Genomic DNA, 22,829 nt, shown 5'->3' on the forward strand with positions numbered 1-22,829 from the left:
GAGGGAACTGCCTGGTACTCAGAGCAAACCTGGTTTCCCCCGAGCCTTCCTGCAAGTCAGCCAGCTCAGGGGGTCTCCCAAGGTGACGTCGGTACTTTCTGAAAAATAGAAAGCACGCGTTTGCCCATGGCGTGCAGATCTGTGACAAGACCTGCCGCAGTTTCAGAGGCTATAAAGACTGAAACAAGGATTCATGCCAGGAGAGTTAAATTTAAGGAAGTACAGTGATAAATATCCTCAGGAACTCTGTGTAAAGTACGGTGTGGAACTCATTGATGAGTTCAAGCATGTTTTAATTTGGAAAGCTGCATTCCTGGAGGAGGTCTCTGTCCGCTCTGACTGGCAGCAGCAGCAGACCCTGGGCTCTGCCTGCCACTGCGGCTGCTCCTCGAAGGCTGGGCTGGCACAGCAGCCAGTGCTGTACCTGGTTCAAATTCGTTATCTCCCTTCTATTGGCTTGTCTTTACATCCAGCCCTTAATTTCTTAGCATCCAGAACTCCACAGACAAAATCAGGATAACTAGATATGGAAGTGAGGGCTGGAAGGGGCTCTTTCTGACTTCCCGCTGCTTACAGAGGATGCACAGTCAGCCGCAGTTCAAGAGCCAGTCCCCTGGCGGGGGCTCCTGAGGCATCAGCGGTCCTGGAAGAGCCGCGCCGTCAACCCTCAGTTTTTCTCTTGGTCACAGCCATTCAGAGATGGGAGTGACACACAATGTTCATTATCTTCTAATGATCTTTTGTGGGAAAGCAGTTGCTGGAATAAGAATGCTCTTTACTCACTGGGATTTTACAGATTAAAAAAAGAAAACTTTAATATTTAAAAAATACCCAGAGGGCTTTCCTGATGGCACAGTGGTTAAGAATCTGCCTGCCAATGCAGGGGACACGGGTTTGAGCCCTGGTCTGGGAAGATCCCGCATGCTGCGGAGCAACTAAGCCCGTGAGCCACAACTACTGAGCCTGCGCTCTAGAGCCCGCGAGCCACAACTACCGAGCCCACGTGCCACAACTATTGAAGCCCATGCACCTAGAGCCTGTGCTCCACAACGAGAAAAGCCACTGCAGTGAGAAGCCCGCACACCGCAACTAGAGAAGGCCCATGCGCAGCAACGAAGACCCAACACAGCCAAAAATGAAAAAAAGAAAAGAAAATCTTTAGTTGTGTTTTTCAAAGGAAAAAAAAAAAAAGAAAAAAATACCCACGATAGAAATAATTACAGCACAAGGCTTAAGACTAGAAAACACAGACCAGGATGCAGTTATGATCCAGAGCAGCAGAGAGAGAGCTGGTAGAGCTTGGGAAGGGGGCGAAATGTGTGTCTGAAATTCACATACACATGCCCCCAGCAGCCCACAACCTTGATAAGCTTCAGCGGAATGCAGATCCATGGGCGAGAGTATACGGGGTGCACATGCCACGTGGAACGTGGTCCTAGGAAGGATGCTGTGAATCTGAGCCACAAGCTGTGGCCTCCACAGTCCCAGGACTGTCACCTGAGCGCCTCCTCGCATGACCTGCTGCAGGCTGCCTCTTATTAGAGCTATCGACCCTCTCGCAGAAGGGTCTCGCCGTGTACAAGGAAGGTGAGCGGCAGAGCAGACAGCTCCGGTATTGACCGGCGCAGCCCAGGGCTGCGCTTCCAGACAAAGGTCAGCGCTCCTTCACAGCACCTGGAAGAGTTCCTGTGCCGTGTGCACTGGGGCACACGGAGCGGGGGGGGGGGGAGCCGGGCCAAACACCAGGGCCTGGGGCCACCTCCTCTCGTGTCGGCTGTCACAGTACCTCTCAGAGAAGCCGAGGATGCCAAGTGAAATCTTGGGATTTATAAAAAACATGGCCACGGAAGCCTAGGATGGGCATTTGTGCATTCCTTCAAGGCAGACAGACCGGGGCCACAGAGAACTGCCAGAGGCCACGTCCAGAAGCTGTCAGAGTGATGTGCACGTTCCTCAAGAATATCCGTCTAACGTCTGAGAGGTTCGCAAAGCCAGGAGGACAACTCTTATTAGAAAACACAAAACCCTTGTCCCCACTCCAAGTTGATCCCCCCCCTACTTAGAGCAGAACATTTAAAAATTGGCCCAAACGGACATTATCCTTAAGGGCATCTCAATGATATAAACGGCTTTCAAAATTTTTTTTTTTTTTTTTTTTTTGCAGTGCACGGGCCTCTCACTGCTGTGGCCTCTCCCGTTGCGGAGCACAGGCTCCGGACGCGCAGGCTCAGCGGCCATGGCTCACGGGCCCAGCCACTCCGCGGCACGTGGGATCCTCCCGGACCGGGGCACGAACCCGTGTCCCCTGCATCGGCAGGCGGACTCTCAACCACTGCGCCACCAGGGAGGCCCTCAAAATATTTTTGTGAAGACAAACGTCCACAGGCATAAACACATAAAATCATCTAAAAAAGTCAAGTAAAATTATGAAGTACTTCACAATTTGTGATTCTTGAGGCAATATAAAATTAAATAAAGGATTAATGAGAGCAGATTAAAATGAAAATAAGGAGCCCAAAGAAATTAAGCTAAGAACAAAATGCACCCTTTAAATGTGTGTTTCTGTGGACAGGAAAGCAGAGTGAACTCAGTTTTATTGCTTTTTGATTAAATTCTTTGGATCAAGAGGTCATTTATAATCATTTATCTCTCTTTGGGATCCATTATAAGTCATTTCCTCCTTGTCAGCATAAGGACATCTAATGTCATGAAATAGATGGTACTAGAGTCCACTTTCCCCTATTAGAAATTCCTTAAAGTGTTTGCATTTCAGATTTTAATTGATCTAACACCTCCTGAGTTCTTATCAGGTCGGATGCTGGAGACTAAAAGACCAGGAAGATGTGGTCTTTGTCCAGCGTGGGGGGCAGGTGCGTCAGGACGCGCCCTGGCCCAGGTGGTCAGACCACACTTTCTGTGGAAGCCAGGAGGGGGTGCCCGCCGGCCGACCTCCTCCCTGCATGGCAGGCCACTGCTGCCCTCGGCAGGTTGACCCTCCTCCCTTGAGTCTGGGCTGGCCTGGGGACCTGCCTTGGCCAACAGCTCCGGAACTTCCAAAGTTAGATGGTGAAAAACCTCGTGCCTTCCCCTGCCTGGGTCTCTGGGAGCCCTGGGCAGCCATGTGTTCAGTCTGGTTGCTGGGAGGTCACTTTGCTGTGAGGCGATCCCAGCTTGCCAAGTGGGGAGGCTGCCAGAGAGCGAGGACGCCTGGCCAGCCCGCAGCTGGTCCAGCTGTGCCAGCGCAGGCACCAGGCCCGTGTGCAAACCACCCAGCTGAGCCCAGCCAGGCCGGCGGACACGCAAGTTCCCCTCCACTACCACCCTTTCAAGCCTCTGCAGATGACCGGACTTTATCCCACAGGCCTCCAAAGCGAGAGGACAGGCTAGGACTTGTGTTAAAACTCTAAAATTCTGCTAAAATTAAAATCTTTTCATCTAAAATTGAGAAGGAAATTCAGCTTCACTGAGATTTAACACACGTCCGGAGTGAGGCACTCTTCCTGCCCTGTCATCTGCAGTCGGCCGGGTCAGGACCGGTCCTGAGGGTGAGCGGGCGGGGCTGAGCCCAGCTCCCTCATTCACCACATGGGGCTGTATCGAGGTTCACATGACCCTCCATGCCGAAGTTTTGAATTTTTTTTTTTGGCCGTGCTGCACGGCATGTGGGATCTTAGTTTTCCGACCAGGGGTCGAACCCACGCCCGCTGCAGTGGAAGTGCGGAGTCCTAACCACGGGAGCGAAGTCCCCGAAGTTTTGAATTTTATTCTTACAGAGTATCACCCCTCCCATCTAGTGTATGGAGGCAGGGTGGGAGATGCAAATCTTTCGTACCATGTGATGGTTTGATCTTTATCTCCCAGGAAAGTTCTTATAAAAGCTCTTGAACACAAAGATGAATTACTCATCTTTCTTTTTTTTTTTTGCGGTACGCGGGCCTCTCACTGTTGTGGCCTCTCCCGTTGCGGAGCACAGGCTCCGGACGCGCAGGCTCGGCGGCCATGGCTCACGGGCCCAGCCGCTCCGCGGCATATGGGATCCTCCCGGACCGGGGCACGAACCCGTGTCCCCTGCATCGACAGGCGGACTCTCAACCACTGCGCCACCAGGGAAGCCCACTCATCTTTCTTTTTGATGGAAAGACAAATGTTCTAAATTTGGCAACCTTTTCTGTGATGACAAGGGGCTGACTTTATTCATTCAACAATTATTCACGGAACAAAATGTGGATGCTGTGACAGGTGGGGAGGCCACACCCAGGGCTGGTATTCACCTGGAGAGTGCCCGCATGGGTGGCCTCCTGGCCTGCGCCCCACTGGTGCCCTCGAGGTCCCTGAGGTTGGATATTTCAACCCTTGGAAGCTTCAGTGAACACAAAAGACGAAACCCCTGCCCTCACGTGCAGGGGCGGGACGTGAGACAAATGAGTGAAGTGAATTAGTAAATTTACATAGTAAATAGGTTGCAGGTGAGCACGGCAGGGGGTGGAGGTGTGTGCACAGGCGGAGGAGGTCCTGGCACGGGGGGAGGCTGAGCCAGTGGACATCTGGAGAACAGCGTTCTCGGCCGAGGGCACTGGGCACTCAGGCCTCTTGGGAGGACTCTGGCCTTGACTCCGAGTGAGGCGGAGCCCCTGGAGAGTGTGGGCAGGGCTGCCACGTGGTCTGACCCACATTTTAGCAGGCTGGCTGAGTGCAGACCGGGGCAGACGCGGGGCAGAAGCCAGACACAGTCAGGAGGCTGTGCTTGGCACCACAGCCTTAGCTGTTACCTCAGGGAAACGGGGGAAGTAATTGGAGGCTTCTGAACTGTGACACGCTCTCATGTCTATTTTAGAGGAAAACTCTGGCTGCTGGTGAGTTTTCCAGGGAGACAGGGACTGGCTGTGGCACTAGCCCAGGGAGAGATGAGTGATGAGGACACCCAACCCGGGGTGGAGTGAAGCAGCCGGATTGGGGTTATGTTTTGTGGATTGATTCATTTTATATATACTTCATTCCATACATCCTTACGATAATCTGTCTGTGAGGAATTACTACCCTCATTTTACAGAGAAGGAAACTGATCGAGGTAAAGATACTTGTGAAAAGCCAAAGAACTTTCCACTGAAACTGAAACCCGAGGTCTGTGTGAGGCCAGCCCCCAGGCATCACCTGCTAGTTTGAGCACTACATCAAAAAGACACACTTGACAACACACCTGGCCCTGGTAGGAACAGCACTGCTGAGGAGGGAAGAGAATGTCCCTGAAAGCTTCTTAGTCAGAATCGAGACTTGACCGGGAGGGTCCACTGTGATGCTCAGGGATACTGTCCAACATGAGAGCTAGCAACAGGTTTTAAATGTGTCTTCTCAAAAAAAAAAAAAAAAAAAAAAAGTTTACTCTCCTGCTGAGTTGTCATTCGAAGCACAGCATTCAAAGTACTCATTTTAGGGACTTCCCTGGTGGCACAGTGGTTAAGAATCTGCCCACCAATGCTGGGGACACGGGTTGGATCCCTGGTCTGGGAAGATCCCACATGCCGCGGAGCCACTAAGCCCGTGCGCCACAACTACTGAGCCCACAGGCCACAACTACTGAAGCCCGTGTGCCACAACTACTGAGGAAATTGGGGGACCCCAGTACGTGTACCTCATGGTCGGTCGCTCAAGCAGCTTGGGGACCCCCCAAAGCACAGCTGATCTGCCACCCTGTGTACTCTTGACGGCCAAAAGTGCAATAATTGGGGCAAATGAATCCAGGGAAAGGAGTGATTGAAGAGGAGGGACGTTTATCTCAGAGAAAGCCAATAAATTAAAAAGAAAGCACATCCCATCCTGATCTGAGCTAAAACCAACAGTTAGAAAAGTCTGAAATTCCACAAAAGGTAGAGGAGTTTATGTGTGGTGTTTATGCACAAATATATAAGCATTTGGGGGACAAAATTATAGCACAAAAACACAGAAATAATCTGTTTTCTTCATTAAGATAATTTAAATGCTGTTTTCTGATGTAGACTTCTGATGTGCACATATGTGGTTATATGCAGAGAATGTTTATCCTGTCAGAGAGGCGTAAATTCTATTTTCCCAAATTAATGAGTACACAGTATTTCCAAGACATTCGAAAGAGGCTCTCCTTTACCTAAAGGGGTCAAAAATCCTCTGAAAATATTCCTTAAACTTAAAGCGAATTTCCATTTCTTCCTCATATTGATTTCTTGGGAGTGTGAATTCAATTTATCTCAGTTCAGTTCATATCATTTTAAAAATGTGAAGGAAACACACATCCTACTTATTTTCCCCCAGCCAAGCTGAACTCTCCTCAGGAGGAACAGCATGATGACGACTGTCATCTTCTGGGAGAAAGTTCTGGTTCTCGGGTGTCGAAGGCAGAACACAATGGTGAGTGGCAGAGGCTCCTATCGAGTCTTTGCCTTCTTTAAATTCCACTGAGGATGGCAGTTTGGATGGAGACCCCAAAATCTATTCTGTCCATCTGTTTTATTATTCTTAGAACAACTGTCAAAAGTTGCCCAGGGATCAAGTTGCAAACATACTAATTTGCCTTTGAAAAGTAGGCCCTGGGGGAGTTCTGGAACTCTGCTTATAAATTCAGAATCCCATCAGCGCTCAGGCCTGCTTCCCTTTGTGGAGGTATGAGCCTGCACTTCCAGGCTCACAGCTGCCTCCAAGCCAGGATGTGCCCATAGACTCACATCCCACTTCATAGGCAAATGAAGGCAGAACCAAAGGGACTTGGCATCTTAAGGGCTGGCTTGAGATGACTAGCAGACCCCATTTTTTAGGAGGCAGCGTCTACATCGATCACGGATGGATTAAGGACGAAAGCTTTGCACTGGAGAGTTTAAACGGGTGGACACAGCAGAGGGACACATTTGGTGCTCTTTTACAACCTAGGACTGAATTAGGAAGCTCAGAGACTGGAATGAAGCATTAGAAGAAATAAGCTGAAGAAAGAAAAAAATATCATAAACCACTAAATACTGTATAGTTTCATTCTTGTGATTCTGATGAAAATGATGAGAAGATCATTTGGACATCTGTGATACGAGACGTGTGTTTGTAAGTAATAACGAGCAATGTCCAAGGACGTGTCAGGTTAAAATACTGGCATTTTGAACTAAGGCAGCTGTGTATTTCTCAAGTTAAAGGCATGTGCAAAGTACAACACAGAGTCCATCGTGATCACGGTGGAGGAGGGAGTGGTGCAGGCACTGGCGCTGATCCTCAGAGCTTCCACCTCCCCCCACTGGCCCCAAGGGTCTCTGTCAAGCCTCAGGGAATAAAGTCAAAATGCTTTCAAAGCACAGGACCCCAGAAACATTCGAAGCACAGCATTCAAAGTACTCATTTTAGGGACTTCCCTGGTGGCGCAGTGGTTAAGAATCTGCCCACCAATGCTGGGGACACGGGTTCGATCCCTGGTCTGGGAAGATCCCACATGCCGCGGAGCCACTAAGCCCGTGTGCCACAACTACTGAACCTGCCCTCTAGAGCCTGCAAGCCACAACTACTGAGCCCACAGGCCACAACTACTGAAGCCCGTGTGCCACAACTACTGAAGCCTGCCTGCCTAGAGCCCGTGCTCCGTAACAAGAGAGGCCACCACAATGAGAAGCCTGCACACTGCAATGAAGAGTAGCCCCTGTTCGCGGCAACCAGAGGAAGCCCGTGCACAGCAACGGGGACACAATGCAGACAAAATAAAATAAATAAATAAATAACTTTATTTATTTAAAAAAACCCCAAACAATGTACTCATTCCACAGACTGAACTAGAAAGGACACTGTTTCAAGGCTAACATGATGGCATTTAGGTTGTTCTCACCTACAGATTACCAAAGGACTATTCCACTTTGATTAAAAAATTTACGGGAGTGTGCTGCAAATTACTCCAGCGCTGAAACCTGCTGGGACCTCACTGCAGACACGAAGGCAGACGGGCCCAGAGGGGTCACCATTTGGACCTGCTGCTCTGTCCTTCTTCGGCTTTGCACAACCTCTTATTATAACAAGACATGTGTTATTATCCTTTTTGGAGATGTAAATAACAGAAAGTCTCACTTTCAAATATATTGCTTACAACTGCAGAGTCAACTTAATGTTCTGGGATGCTGTTTATGGCATGATGTTCCTTTTCAAATGGGACCGATAATTAGTAAACTGAAATCTGATTAATGTTGGATTAAGAGGTTCTGATGTCTCGCTGTGATGTATTATTTCAGTCTGTGGGCACTGGAAGAGACTGTCCTTAGGAAGCTCCCGTCTTCCCCTCTCCAAGATGGGAGGATGAAATTAAAACCCTAATTTTTTTAAAAAAGAAGTTCAGTTTGGATGCAACAGTTTATAATGTAGGATTCAGTTTTTTCTCATTCTGTTGTTTTCTCACTTTGAAGCTGAAACCAATGAATTAACTATTTGAGAGAGAACAAAATTGACTAGAAATAAAAGTCCTCCTCCAGGGACTTCCCTGGAGGTCCAGTGGTTAAGACTCTGCACTTCCAGTGCAGGGGGTATGGGTTCGATCCCTGGTCAGGGTACTAAGATCCCACATGCTGCATGGTGAGGCCAAGAATTTTTTTTTAATTAAAAAAAAAATAGTCTTCCTCCAAAAACTCCAAGGGTGAGCCCCCTGGTTCTGGCAGAGGGACTTGATGTGTTAGATGGCTCAGGCGGGCTCAGCTCTCACCAAGCTCAAGCACAGAATTCTGAGACCCAGGAGACCTTCTCTGAAAGGTACAGATATCAAAGGCTATGAAAATGACTACTAGATAATACATGAAGGAAAAATTTTAACTTAATACCACTTTGTGTCCTTTACAGTTAAGGTTAGGGATAGCTCTTGTTGTTTGGCTAGGATTATAAAAAAACCTGTAACGGCCAAAATTTTTTCCATGCTCCATGGCGAGAAGAGTCCATATTTCTTCCTCACCTGCATTTTAAAATTCATACTCTTGTTTGCCTACTGCTGAAGAGTGTGGCCGAATCAGGAATAATGGCTCCCTTTGAAGCTGTGCCAGTCCCAAAATAACCATCCGGATGCTAAGGAAACCTCCTCTATGGAATGACCTTTCACTCTTTGGATATTCAGACATTAAGAAATGTGAAATGCCCAGAAATCCTAGCGGCACTATGAAAAAAGGTGGGTAGGGGTCAGCAAATACCCTCTTGCCTGCTTTGGCCAGGATGACCATTTCCACTTTTCTAACATCTTTCTAATAGCAAAATGTATTTGGGAACAACAGTGGAATTTGTGTCATCATGACCAAATGATTACGGTGCAAACCGAGGTTCTTGCGGGGCCCAGCAGGCTTCTGGTCCCTATGGAAACGCAACTCAATATTGTCCTCCACTCAGCTGGAGGACAGGCGGCCAGGCTTTTGTGCTTGGTGAGATTTCTTCCACAACCTTCCAGCACCAGACCCTAGTGCTTCCTCCCGACTCTTTTCTAATTGAGATGCAAATTAATCTCTCTGGCTGATTACACTTCCCTTAAAGCTACTGACACACGCAGCTGTAACCAGAGTTTGCAGACTCCCCAACAAGTGACTTCAGCTGACAGCCTTGCCCATGCGGCCTGGCCAGTGGCTGAGGCTGGACTGCGAGGGCTTCCCCGGGGCTCACAACAACCCTACGACTACGGCCCTGTCCCTAGGATTTAGAAACAGACTCTGAGGCCTGCGTTATTTAAGGTCTCCAGACTGAAGGGCCACTCCCCTCCCCGCAGACCCGGGCTTTCCTGACTGTGCCTTTCCTCCTTTCCTTCCTACTTCCTTCCCAGCTGCCGTTCTCTGACCTTAACACTGTTTGAATCCATCTCTCCCTCTAACTAGCTAAACGTACGGCTCTAAGAATGTGGGATTACTGAATAGCCGTCACTTACATTTCATGGCTCTCAATAAAATTCTATTAATTTAAAAATCAAATATAAAGTAGTCATTCTAATTGTCGGGATTTCCACCTAAATGTCCTTCAATAACTTTTTGGGGTGGTGATGGAAGCATTATTATTTAGAACGCAAAAGAAAAGCAAGATGCCCCAAATACTCTATTGTTCAACATAAAGAAAAATACACACAAAATCCAATTTTTCAGTAAAAATGCTAACATGTTTTTCTCTTGACTACTACCATCTATGTGTTTTTGCCAACGAGATTCACTCAGGAACTGTGCATTGAGCACCTACTATGTGCCAGGCACGCTGTTCCAAGTGTTGGGGATCCGGCTGTAAACTAAGCACTCAAAAATGAGCAAAAAGGACTTAAAAATGTATCTATCTATACATAAAGAGATACATACTCTGTAGAGCTATATTTCTTGGATAATAAAGGTTTTCAATTTTGAAAAAAACGCAATTTTACAAAATATGAGCTGTTTTTGCCTTCTGCTTTCCAAAATGTTTTTTAAATTAATTAATTAATTTTTTTTTTTGCTACGTTGGGTCTTCGTTGCCATGCACAGACTTTCTCTAGTTGTGGCGAGCGGGGGCTACTCTTTGCTGCGGTGTGCAGGCTCCTCATCGTGGTGGCTTCTCTTGTTGTGGAGCACAGGCTCTAGGAGTGCGGGCTTCAGTAGTTGTGGCATGTGGGCTCAGTAGTTGTGGCTGGCAGGCTCTAGGCGCATGGGCTTAGCTGCTCCGTGGCATGTGGGATCTTCCAAGACCAGGGATAGAACCCATGTCCCCTGCATTGGCAGGTGGATTCTTAACCACTGCGCCACCAGGGAAGTCCTTGTTGCTGTTTTTAAACCAAATCAATCTCTTTCCCTCTGTCTCTCCCTTCACACACATACATATTCATAATGTCCTAGCAGGAATATGTGGGAGGGACAGCAACAGGATGGGCAGCTTCTGGTACAATCAGGAGAGAGAAGAGGCAGGAGGCGGCCGGGTCTGGCAGGGAGCGCGTGGAGGGCGTGCACGGCTGTGGGAGGGGAAGCAACTGGGTCACAGCAGAGACCCGGGGGCAGCCGCTGGGGGCGGAGGCCACCAGCGTGGCCAGGAGGGGAATCCTGGGGGGCGGTCCCATGCCCAAAGGCCCTGAGATGGGGCAGCCTAGCCACGGGTCTCAGTGGGAAGCAAAGCGGCAGCCTGCCTTCTGCACAGATTGTTAGATTTACACTGACTTTTCCTGAAGGGATGGCTTTTTGTCTAACAGTGATAAGTCACAAATCTGCAGCAAAAACGGAAAAGCAAAGTGGCGTGTTCCTCTCCCTCCTTGAAGGTTCCCCTGCACAAACACGTGCTTCTCACAGGCCTGGTTCCCAGGCCCCAAGGGTGGAGGCACCACCCCCTCTCCCCCCGCCCCCACCCAGGGGGCACCTTCTACACGTTGGGAGAGCGGAGAGGTCTCCAGCCTTCGTCTGAGCACCTGCGATGCTGAAAAGTACTTCCGAGACCTAACTCCACAGACGGGCGCTCCCACATTTTACGACAGAGGTCTGAAACTCTGATATTTACGGGCGCCAGGCTGGCAGCAAGACAGTAACAACTGCGGTGACACTTACTGGGCTCTCACCCAGGACCGGGCACTATTCCCCCTGCGTGGCCCACTAACCACCTCCTCTCCCTCCGAGGGGGACCAGCTGGGGCTCCGGGCCCCAGCGCCGGGGAGCCGTGGTCCAGGGGGCTGTGGTGAACGGGGGCGGGGGGCCCGTGGCCAGCGGGTCAGGAGGCTGCCTGCTGCCTTTGTTGCCAACAGCAAAGGAGGCCCAGTGGGGTCAGAGGTTCTAACTCTTCAAGAAATATCAGAAATCTAGATTTCGACGTGGCTGACAAACTCAATTTTTATGAGCAATGCTGGAGGCCAGCACAGCTCAAAGGAAGCCCATCCGGGGGCTGGATTCAGCCTGCAGGCAGCTCGTTTGTGGGCTCTGGTTTTGCATGTTTGCTTTGACAGTGAGCTAAAACCTGATTCCCGGCTGTGTCTGTTCACTGCTCCCCATTCTGCAGTCTTGTCTCCTCTTTGAACCCCTGAAGCCACCCCTGAGACCACTCCTTCCTGGTTTTATGGGCTCCCTGAGCTGTAAGGCCCCTCTGTACCTGCTGCAGGTTGGTGGGGCTCTCTTATGATGTGGTCCTGGAGTGGCACCCCGTTTAAGATGTGACTCGAGGCTGTAGGGGCACAGGGACCGTGCCTTTGCCCCTCCTGGTCGCGTCCCTCATCTCAGATCTGTGCTCCACCACGATCCTCGGGTGTTTGTCGCAGACACCGCCTGCTGCCATGCTGAGTACCCTCAGCTTGTAGGGACCCAGCTACACCCAAGGTGTGGCTTTTCAGGCTACGGCCTCGGTCTCATCTGGTTGGTTTGGGTCTGGAAGTCTCGTCTGTTGAGATAATCCTCATTTCTGATTTTGCCTTGGGTCAAGTGAGTTAGCCCTCTCAGCTCTCCTTAAACGTGGTGTTTATTTTGATAAACAGGGGCTCTAGACCTTTGTGGAAGTTGTTAGATGGAAGAGGGTTTGAGCCAAGCCTTGGCCCACACGGGACCAGAGGCACGGGCCCCAGTTGACCGGTGTCTGTGAATGAATGCATTTAGGTTTGGCTGCAGTGAAGTCACTCAGCTCCCAGGGGCCCAAACCCTCTCCCATCTGCCAGCTGATTATGATACTTTATCTTGTGTTTTACCAAAATTAAGATTTATATTTACAAGCTTTCTCTAACCTCTGAAAATAGTGATCTTATCAAACACCATGAGTGTGTTTGAGATACTTATTCTATGTGAACTCAGTCTTTTCTTGAGGCTCACAAGCTATTTAATATTTATCAAGTCTAACAATTTTACAAGGGACCCAGGCAACATTCCAAAATTCACCCTTAATTCTATTTGAAAACAAGGAAAATCTTTTCCTGTTTTCAGTTCTGGGTGCCTCCTTAATTTACATGACTTCTGATGAAACGGTTCTTATGGTTCTGAGATCACTGTTGTAAATTTGTTCTACAACCTGGGGTATGGTTACTTGCAGGGGCCAATTCTGGTTTTTTATTATTATTGTTATTATTGTGTTCTCAGTACTTTGAGTTTTAACTGATACACAGTGACACTTTTCTGCCACCTCCCAGAGGAAGAAGCTGGAGGACAAGTGGGATGGGGTCCACAGTGAGGGCCTCACGCAGCACCGCTCAGAGCGACCCTCTTAACCCGATGTTCCTCAGACCGCACGCCCTGCGGCTCCACTGGCTGCTCGCCTGGGGCCTCCCCCTTTTCTATCTCACAGAAAGTTTTCCTCTGTCTTCTGAGAGAGGGTCTGATAACCAAGAATTTATCAAACGCTTGCTGCCTTTATTAGGATGTACCTTGGAGCCGATACCGAGCCGCCGAAGTCCCCATCACAGCTCTAGTTTACCTTGGGGCAGCTCAGAAGGTGGATTAGAAAAGCACGGCGCACGCCCCCACGTGGACTGCGACTCCCCACCCGGCGCATTCTCCATCCCCGGCACTCTGACCCCACCTGGGAGTGTTTTCTTTCTCGGAGGTACTGCTGTTATCTGGTATGTTTTTGCCTCTTTCCTGAAGTGATTCTGCTCTGGGTCCTGCTTTACCCAGTTCTCCAGGTGAAGTCTGGGCACTCTGGTACCAGCCATGGCTGAGCCCACAGGGACATGCGTCCTGCTTGACTGCCCTGCCGAGGTGACCACCTTCCACTTCCCTACTCCTCGATTTTCTGGGAAACTGTTCTCTCCTTTTCCTCCACCGACCTCTCTCTCTCCCCCTCCTCCCAAGCCTCCTCTTCAAAGGTGATGCTCCAGGGCTTCCCTGGTGGCGCAGTGGTTGAGAGTCCGCCTGCTGATGCAGGGGACGCGGGTTCGTGCCCCGGTCCGGGAGGATCCCACATGCCGCGGAGCGGCTGGGCCCGTGGGCCATGGCCGCTGGGCCTGTGCGTCCGGAGCCTGTGCTCCGCAGCGGGAGAGGCCATAACAGTGAGAGGCCCGTGTACCGCAAAAAAACAAAAACAAAAACAAAAACAAAGGTGATGCTCCAGGGAGTCTGGCCTTAATCCTCTTCCCATTGCCCTCCACACCCGCACATCTAGCAGACCCCACCCCAATCAGTCCACCTGCCTGGTGGAGGTGCCCAACCTCCCCCGATGAGGCCACAGACCAGGCCCTCACTTCCCCTCAGGACCCCTTCTGCTGCCCCTGCAATGCCTTCACCACCTCTATCTTTCTCAGGAGTGTGTGTGCATGTGCACGTGCGTGTATGTATGTGTACGTGTGTGTGTATGTATGCATATGTGCATGTGTGTGTGGGGGTATGTATGTGTGTATGCACATACGCGTGTGCACGTGTTTGTGCGTGTGCGTATACATGTGTGTGCGTGCGTGTGTGCGTGTCCGTCCCACGCTCTGCCGTACAGAAGCATCCGTGGTTCTCAAACATGATGCGTTCTCCCAGAGCTTGGTCCGAGCAAATGTTGTCTCCTCACTTGGAATATCGTGTTTATATCCCTATTCCGGCGGCCAGGACAGTGCCTGGCATGGGGGAGAGCACAGTAAATGCGGACAGATGCGTAACTCGCTCTGTGCTGTCCCGTCTGAGTCCTTCTCCTACACTTAAGTGTGTGAAGACAAATGGAGGAACGTAAGGTCTTCCCAGGAGAAAGAACCAAAAGCCCAGGGGAGAGGGAAGAAACAGGATGGTTACAGCTTTAGGAAGAGGGGCCATTTTTGAAAGTGTGTAAATTGAGAACACGACTGAGCAAAGATATGAAGAAGTCATGAGTCTAAGAGAGATGCTCTGGAATCATCAAGTCTGTCTGCTAATTGAAAATGAAACTAACTTTCACCTGTGAAAGAGTGGAGGCCACCTACCTTCTTGAGGCTGCTGGGTCCTCCCCGTCAATGAAGACAGTTCCAGGGAGGAGGCGGGGGACATCATTGAGACCACTGTGCCCCCGGAGGGGACGTGCACTTTCAAAGGCCACCATCTGTGTGGTTCCGGGAGAACCCCTCCTAATGGGCACACCGCGGACCGCGGCAACCTCTCGTGACACAAGCTCTCCGAGCAGGAGCACGGAGCCCTGGCCTGATGGTTCTGGAAACCTCTCTCAGCGGACCACGGTCTGAGTTTGGAATCTCGAGTTGGCTCGGGACCTGTAAACACCACACGTGTGGCAAGTTCCCCATCCACAGCCCTCCAGACACAGGCCTGGGCCCTCTGATTGCCCACGAGGGGCAGGGAAAGCTGATGGCAGGGGAGCTGGCCCTCATCGCTCTGGAGGGCGGGGGCCGCAGGATGAAGGCTCCACTCGATGGACGGGACTTGGCCCACGGAGGGGGTGACTAGGAACCCCCCATGGAGGAGGTGACCAGGGACCTGGGAGGCACAGGGGTCCGGCTGAGACGTCACTGAGGGTGCTTTCCAAACAGCCCTACCGCCTTCACTTTCTTTTTGGATCCCATAAGACAATGGTATTTTTCAGTCTCCTACGAGCCTTCAACACACACTTGCGACCGTGTGATCACTTAGGCGAGGGTACCCCAAACGAGAACTCCTCTGATATTGACTTTCAGCTGGAGTTACTGTTTGAGAAAAGATCTCCAAAAGGCAAATTCATTCCAACAACGCCCCCAGTCCTCAGCTTAATAACGAACATTGTATTTTCTTGAACATTACTGAACAAAGTTGATATAGAAGTAGTTAAATATTATACAGAACTGAATCTCAGTGGACAGTATTTGAAGGCAGCTGAGTATCAGTCACTAGCTGGGGTGGGGGGCTGGCTCCCTGGGGAGGCCATGCTCCCCATCTGAACCAGAACTCGCAGTGAACGCAGAAAGGCGGCTACGGTGTCCTAAGAAACGTGAACAGCCAAGGAACCCTGTGTGTCCTTAGCTGTGTTACTTCCCTGTATTAGGCAACAATTTACTCTAAGAATGATGACATAGAAGGAAAGGGGAAAACGGCATGTGGTTCCCTTTCCGGTCAGTCCTTCCTGACTTGTCCGTAAACTGAGGGTAAGTTTTAGCGTGTAGGGAGAGTGAAATAAAACCAGGTAAGTTAGTTTTGTGCCGTGTTTCCACCGTCCTAGTCAAAACAAAATATATCCACGTACAAGTTATGAAGTATGAACGGGTGATTTTGGTGATTTCATACATGAGTTAAATGCTTTTATATTTGCATATTAAACGGGCACTGCACAATATAAAGAATGATAAAAGTAATGCTAATAATCTAAATTTTTTGTATTTCTTTACTTAAACTGATAATAAATAGCAAATTAAAAAACACCATGACAAGGCAGAGAAAAACTGCAGGAGAATGGAAAAAGCTTTATATTTTAGCATCTTTAAAGGCACTTTCCCTGCTTTTTGAATAAAGGACCCCACATTTTCATTCTGCACTGGGACCCAGAGGTTATACAGCCAGCCATGGCTGCAGGGGTGTCTCAGGTATCACTGATTTCTCAGCCCTTGGGAGGGCTTGCAGGGGCTTAGGGTAGTGGACCCTACACCCACTCCTGACCTCTTCCCCTGGCGTCAGGCGGCTGTGATGCTGTCCTAGGATGTGAACTTTCAAGGTGGCCATGAGGTGAAAGTTAGGGTCCCCTCAGCTCCCCTGGTCCCGCTCAGAAGACCATCTCTGCTGGAAGCTCACTCCTACGGCTGACCACTTGAGAACACTCTGAGTCCCTGTGTTTGCTCTTGTGCCCTCCGCCTGGGACCCGCCCCTGCTCCCTGGGGACAGAGCCTCTCGCATCCCCCCAGCTCGGCCTCCAGCTCTCTCCCTGGCCATCTCAGCCCCGTTCCCCAGTTGCCCTGGAACTTGACTAGTTTGCCTCTCTTCTCAGGGTAGCACGGGGCAAGGACCATGCCTGCCTGCTTCCCATGGATCTCGAGCCCAGCACTGGGCTGGGCAGATCCTGAGTCCACACTGACTATTTGTTTGGTAAATGAATCAGTGCAAGAAGACACCCATGTTAGGATGTGTTAGGTTATTCAGTGTTTTTCAAAATTCAAATCTAGGGCTTATCTCAGTGAAGCAACGAATTCCAGACATTAGTTGTGACACCAACTAGCTTAGACTTTTGCTAAAGCATGTGAGGACCAGGATGTTATAACAAAATGTTAAAAGAGCAATTCATTATTAATAGCCTAGGCAGATATCTATAAATATTTAAAAAATTTTAAATTAGTAATTTTTTAAAGAACAAAAATACAAACAGTCCCACCTTCCTTTTCTCTTATTTTTTCCACTTCTCCTAACTTTTCTTCTTCTCATACCTTTGGATTCTAGCCTGAATATCAGCTCTTTTGCAGGCAGAAATATTAGCTCTTTTGCAGGCAGAAATATTAGCTCTTTTGCAGGAATGAGCATCTTCTTCTCATACCTTTGGATTCTAGCCTGAATATTAGCTCTTTTGCAGGCAGAAATTAAAGAATAGAGTAGTTAAGTGATTGCAAAGCTTTCCCCATTAATTACATCTCTATAAAGATTTCTAATATTTTATTTCTTGTTTCAAATAATTTATTAGTACCAATTACATCTTCTCAAGGCATAATGCAAAAGAAAAATGTTTAACATTTTATATTGATCAACAAAGTAAGTTTTGTTACTTTCTTTTTCCTGATTTCTGTACTAAGTCATCCTCCAAGATGTCGACCTGGCTATTTTATGAGTGATTTTGGAATACAGCATTTTCTAACTCACGTTGGCATCAGTAGCCCTAAGCCAGCACCCACTTTAGTCAAGTGTGGTTGCTTAGAGAGTTTTTAAAGTGATGCTGAATCCTGTCCTTTGAACTTTTAAAAATATCGTTTTCCCTTAAACCTGATTATTCTGAAGCCACGTTAATTCTGACTTGAGAAAGCAATGTCCAACAACACAACAAAGCGTGGCTCTTATAACAAGCAGTTCCATAAGTGGAGAAGGTGGCGTGACAAAAATCACAATGGACTTACACAAGACGGAATTTTCCTGTTTGCAAATGGCTTTTTCATGCCTTGGTCCAACGTCCTTGACTGATGAGTGTCCAGCTCATCGTGCAAACCGACAAGCCAATTGCTAAAAAGGTCTTTCTCATTTCTGCCAAGAACCTCTCTCTAAGAGTCTATGAAATAAAAACGCCACACGGAAGGCTGAATCGACACCAGCCGTAAGATTAAGTCCAGAGTGCCGTGGAGATCACTGCACAGAACGCCTTCTCCCAAACACCACCACCACTGGACAAAGCAGGAGGGAACAGGCCGAGGGGATAATGCTGCCCAGGCCCCCGGGGAGGGACCAGATGGGACCTAATAGCTCTTTTCTACTACTAATTTCTATGATAATTCCGAGTTGCCACATGGCATATGTATTTTTTTTTTAACCTAAAGACAGAATATCTGTCAATGAAGTGACCAGGATTTTAATGAAAGGTATTTTTCATGAACTGTATCTATTCACACGTTATATTTCTCACCCACCCCTCATCCCCACTCTCCAGCAACATGTCGCTGATGGTAAGGTTGCGAGAAGTACAGAGACAGAGGCCAAACACAATACGCTTATCATCATTACCAATACTAATTAGAAACAGAGATCCTGAGTTTTATTAGGAGGTCGGATGCCTTTCGCAGCAATTTTTTTTTTTTTGGCAGCGATTTTATAAAGTTGCCTTATTTCTTTTTCTTATGGTCAGGGGTCATGCCTGACTTTAAAGATGACAGCATGCCAACTAATGTCAGAGAAAAAAAATTACACTAGTGAAATTTCTTCTGTTTTTAGAGAGAAGACCAGAAATGAGAGGAGATATTAACAATTTGGGAAAACGACAAAAGGATTTCCAGCCATTCTTACTGATGAGTTCAAGTACAACTTTGTTGAGGGTGTCTTTCCCTGTGTCCTCCCGACCAGACGCAATGTCCCCATCCCCGACCTCCTGGAACACCATTTGTGCTTCTCTGGTGGCACTTGCCACGTTCTTTGATTTATTAGCGTCATTTCTGGTAGGCACTTGGAGTGACCCCGTTGCATTTTCTCAGCACCCCACCTTACACACAACAGACTGCAGCAAACAGGGAGGGAGGGAGGAGGAGACCGAACTTGGGGAGAAATACCCCAGGAGGAATGAGCATCTTGTCATAGGCACCACTTCTTAGCATAAACATATGTGACTTGATTATGAAAATCAACTCTTCTAAGTTTGATGTAGCACAAAATTATTATATTTAACATAAACTAAGGAATGGTATGAAAATCACAGTTTTCTTCAACCCAGATTGAAAAAAATTCCCTCTTCCCTCTTCCACCCAGTTGTTAAGACTTACCTCTCGCGAGAAGGTGCCTGGAAGCTGGATGCTGGGACGGTTAATACATTACACACTCAGTGCAAAAAGATACAAGCTCTGGTAGAGGGGGATGAGGCACTTCACGGCCCTGCTGGCGTTGATGCAAGTGGCACAGATAAGGCTTGGCAGGAGCTGCCCACTCACGATTGCTCCATCAAACAGGGGCCCAAAAAACGGAACCTGTTGATTCAAGACAAAACAAAACCAAAAAAACAAAACCACTTAATTAAAAAAAAAAAAAACCCAGTAAAAGTCAAACCAAAGACATGAGAACAGCTGCTTGATGTCTCGCACCTGTCACAACTGCACAGGCTGCCACCCACAGACTGGATGCTAGACCTGGACCCAGTTCCAGGGCTTTCGGATCAAGCCAAGCAGGATTGTTCCACGACGCTCCTCTATTGCGAACTCTTTGGCTAAAGTTCTCATGGCAGATTGTCACCAAGTTCTTCTTTTCCTTCTTGCGTTGTCATTCACGGGAGTGGCACTGTTCTTTCTAAGCATCTCCACTGTGTGGATTACGCACAGTACACAGCCGGGCCTCACTGTACACCCCTAGCCTGGCAACCTTCTGAAACCAGTTTTGGAACTGGCAATATTTTTGCATGAATCCCGATGCATGTTAACTCTTAAAGGAGATGACAACTGTCCCCACAAGGTCCTTCTCCTTCTTGAACCTTCTTTCCCTCTGCTTCCGAGACACTGCATTATCCACATTTCCTTCTACTTCCTTAATAGAGACTCGGCTTTCCTTCATGCCTGGGCCACCCACAAGGTTTTGGTGCCTGTCTTTTTTGGATTTCTTTTTTCTCTCTCTCACTGTTTGTTTGTTTGTTGGTTTGTTTCGTTAGAATTTCATCTAATCCATTCACTACTATGGAGATTGGCAGCTCCATGTGGTCAACGACTGGGTCTTCCTTATAACTCCTGTATTTATTCCTATCACTTACTTATTCATTTATTCAAAAATATTTATTATGTGACAGACACTGTTTTATTGACTGGGACACAGCAGCAAATAACAAAAAAAAATCCTGATTTCATTGAGCTTAGAATTTATTGGAGGTTTCAGAGAATAAACAGTTTAAATACATAAAATATGCAATATGCCAGGCAGTAAAGTGCTAAGGTGAAAAAGAAAGGAGGGAAGAGCAATAGGACTCTTTCTCGTGGGGTGGCGTGGGGTCCTCCAGTTAGAGGTCGCACAGCCAGGGGCACTGCAAGCAAAGGACTGGACAGAGGGAGGGGTGACCTCAAGCTTCGAGGACGGCTGGCGGGACAGCATCCCAGGCAGGGCAACAGCAAGTACGATGCCCTGGGTGGGAGCAGAATCCATATGTTTCAGCAACAGTAAGGAAGCCACGGTGCTGAAGTCGAGTGAGCGAGAGAAAGCACGGAAGGAGATAAAGTCAGACAGGTAATAAGAGGGGCTGTGAGGGGAATTTTATAGATCTGGATTTCCGCTCTGAGTGAGGCAAACGCCTTCTGGAGGGTTTAGGAAGTGAGGGATATGATCTACCCTGCATTTTTTTTTTTTTTTTTTTTTGGTCGCGTTGCACAGCTTGCGAGATCTTAGTTCCCCGACCAGGGATCGAACCCACAACCCTTGGCTGTGAAAGCGTGGAGTCCTAACCACTGGACCACCAGGGAAGTCCCAAACCTGCACTTCAAAGGTATTGCTCTGGCTGCTATGTTGGGAAAACTGCGAAGAGTGAGCATTATGGAAACCAGTTAGGGAACTACTGTGTGATCCAGGCGAGCTGTGATGCTGGCTTGGATGCCAGTGGTAGCAGGGGAAGTGGGGAGGTAGAGCTGAGAGGATTTGCAGAAAATTACTAATGAAGTGGGAGAGAAAAAGAGGCACGGATGATGCCACGGTGTGTGGCCTGACGACCGGAAGGTTGGAGCCACCTTGTCCTGAAAGACTGGCGGGGAGGGCCATGAGCTCAGTGTTAGACGTGCTAAGCTTGAGATGCCTTTTAACTGCCCAGTGGTGATGCTCGAGGGCAGCAGTGGACACATCGAGTGGGAAGCCAAGGGGGAGGCTCAGGCTGGAGATTTGTAAGAGTTATTCACTGACACCTGGTGCTCACAGCCATGAGGCTGGATGTTCAGACAAGATAGGGCACGTACAGGGTGGTATGGCCATAGCCCAGGATGGGTATTCAGATGAGCGAGAAAAGAGGTTCAAGAACTACATCCTGTGGCCCTCCAATGCTTAGAGGTTGGAGACATGAGGAAGAATTATCGAATAACACTGAGGAGTGGCTGCACGTGGAGGAGAAAAACCTCCAATGAGCAGCACTGACCCTGGTACACGGCTGGAATGCAAATGAGTAAAATTCATTAATATTTGAAATAATTTAAATAAACTAATAAATGTGGGTCTCCAGCCTAGGTCTTTTGACTCACGTCAAAGACTATTTATCTGTAGAACACCTTTTCTGTGGTTAGAATTGGGGGAGGGGCTTGGCATACACAGTGAATGAAAGACTATCTTTGCCCGTAGGAACTGACATGAGGAGCTGACACAAGAAAACTATGCGCTAATATCCTTCAACAAAAATGCAAGAACCCTTTACAGATTTTTAGCAAATTAAATCCAGCAATATATAAAAAGGACACTGTATCTTGGCCAAGGGGTACTTTCCATAAAAAAAAAACAAGGTTGGTTCAATATCCATAAATCCATCAATGCAATTTACTGCATTAATAGAATAAAGAAGAAAAACCATATGACCTTCTTAATAGAAACACGAAAAGCATAGATAAAATTCAACACTCATTCATGATAAAAAAATAATAATTCCCAGCAAACTGGGAATAGAAGGGAACTTCCTCAATTTGATGAAAGCTTCGAGGGAAAAAAATTATGGGATAATTCATGGTAAAACAATAAATGTTTTTTACCTAAAGACCTGAAAAGGCAAGGATGTCTACGCTCACCTCTTTTAGTCAACATTTTTAAAGGTCCTACTCATTACAACAAAGAAAAATAAAAGAGAGGAAGAAAAACGAAAGGAGCATAAAGATTAAAAAGAAGTAAAGTAATTTTTATTCACAGATAACATGATTATGTACATGAGAAAGCCAAAGGACTTTAACTAGAACTAATAAGTGAGTTGTGAAAGGTCACTGTATACAATATACCCTCCAAATAATTGTATTTTTGAATGTTAGCAACCAATAATTGGAAAATGACATTTAAAAATACTATTCATAATGGCATAAAAAACGTCAAATACCTAGAAATAAACTTGACAAAAGATATGCAAAACAACTATACTTAAAACTACCAAACATTGCTGAGATAAATTAAAGGCAACCAAAACAAACAGAAAGATGTACAATGTACATCGATAGGAAGTTTCCATATTATAAAAAAGTCAAGTCTTCTGAAACTGAATTACAGATTCAGTACAAAACAAATAAAAATTCCAACAAGCTGCTTTTATAGATATGGACAAGCTGATTTTAAATTTACATGGAAATGAAAATACATAGATTAGCCAAGACAATAATAAGACGACATATTACCTGATTTCAAGAAATACTATAAAAC

The 22,829-nt window shown here is 47.7% G+C and overlaps 1 protein-coding gene across 4 annotated transcripts in view; it reads right to left on the reverse strand.

The window, feature by feature from the left end:
* RALGAPA2 (Ral GTPase activating protein catalytic subunit alpha 2) overlaps window positions 1-22,829 on the reverse strand; it is a 287,179-nt gene that overhangs the window by 60,295 nt on the left and 204,055 nt on the right. For all 4 annotated transcript variants that reach the window (XM_081256663.1, XM_081256662.1, XM_081256661.1 and 1 more), the window contains one exon: window positions 19,320-19,447. In XM_081256663.1, the coding sequence (XP_081112789.1) occupies window positions 19,320-19,447 (128 nt within the window). The remainder of the gene's footprint in view (window positions 1-19,319; window positions 19,448-22,829) is intronic.

This window comes from Mesoplodon bidens (assembly GCF_964165515.1).
Source record: "Mesoplodon bidens genome assembly, chromosome: 15".
Taxonomy (NCBI): domain Eukaryota; kingdom Metazoa; phylum Chordata; class Mammalia; order Artiodactyla; family Ziphiidae; genus Mesoplodon; species Mesoplodon bidens.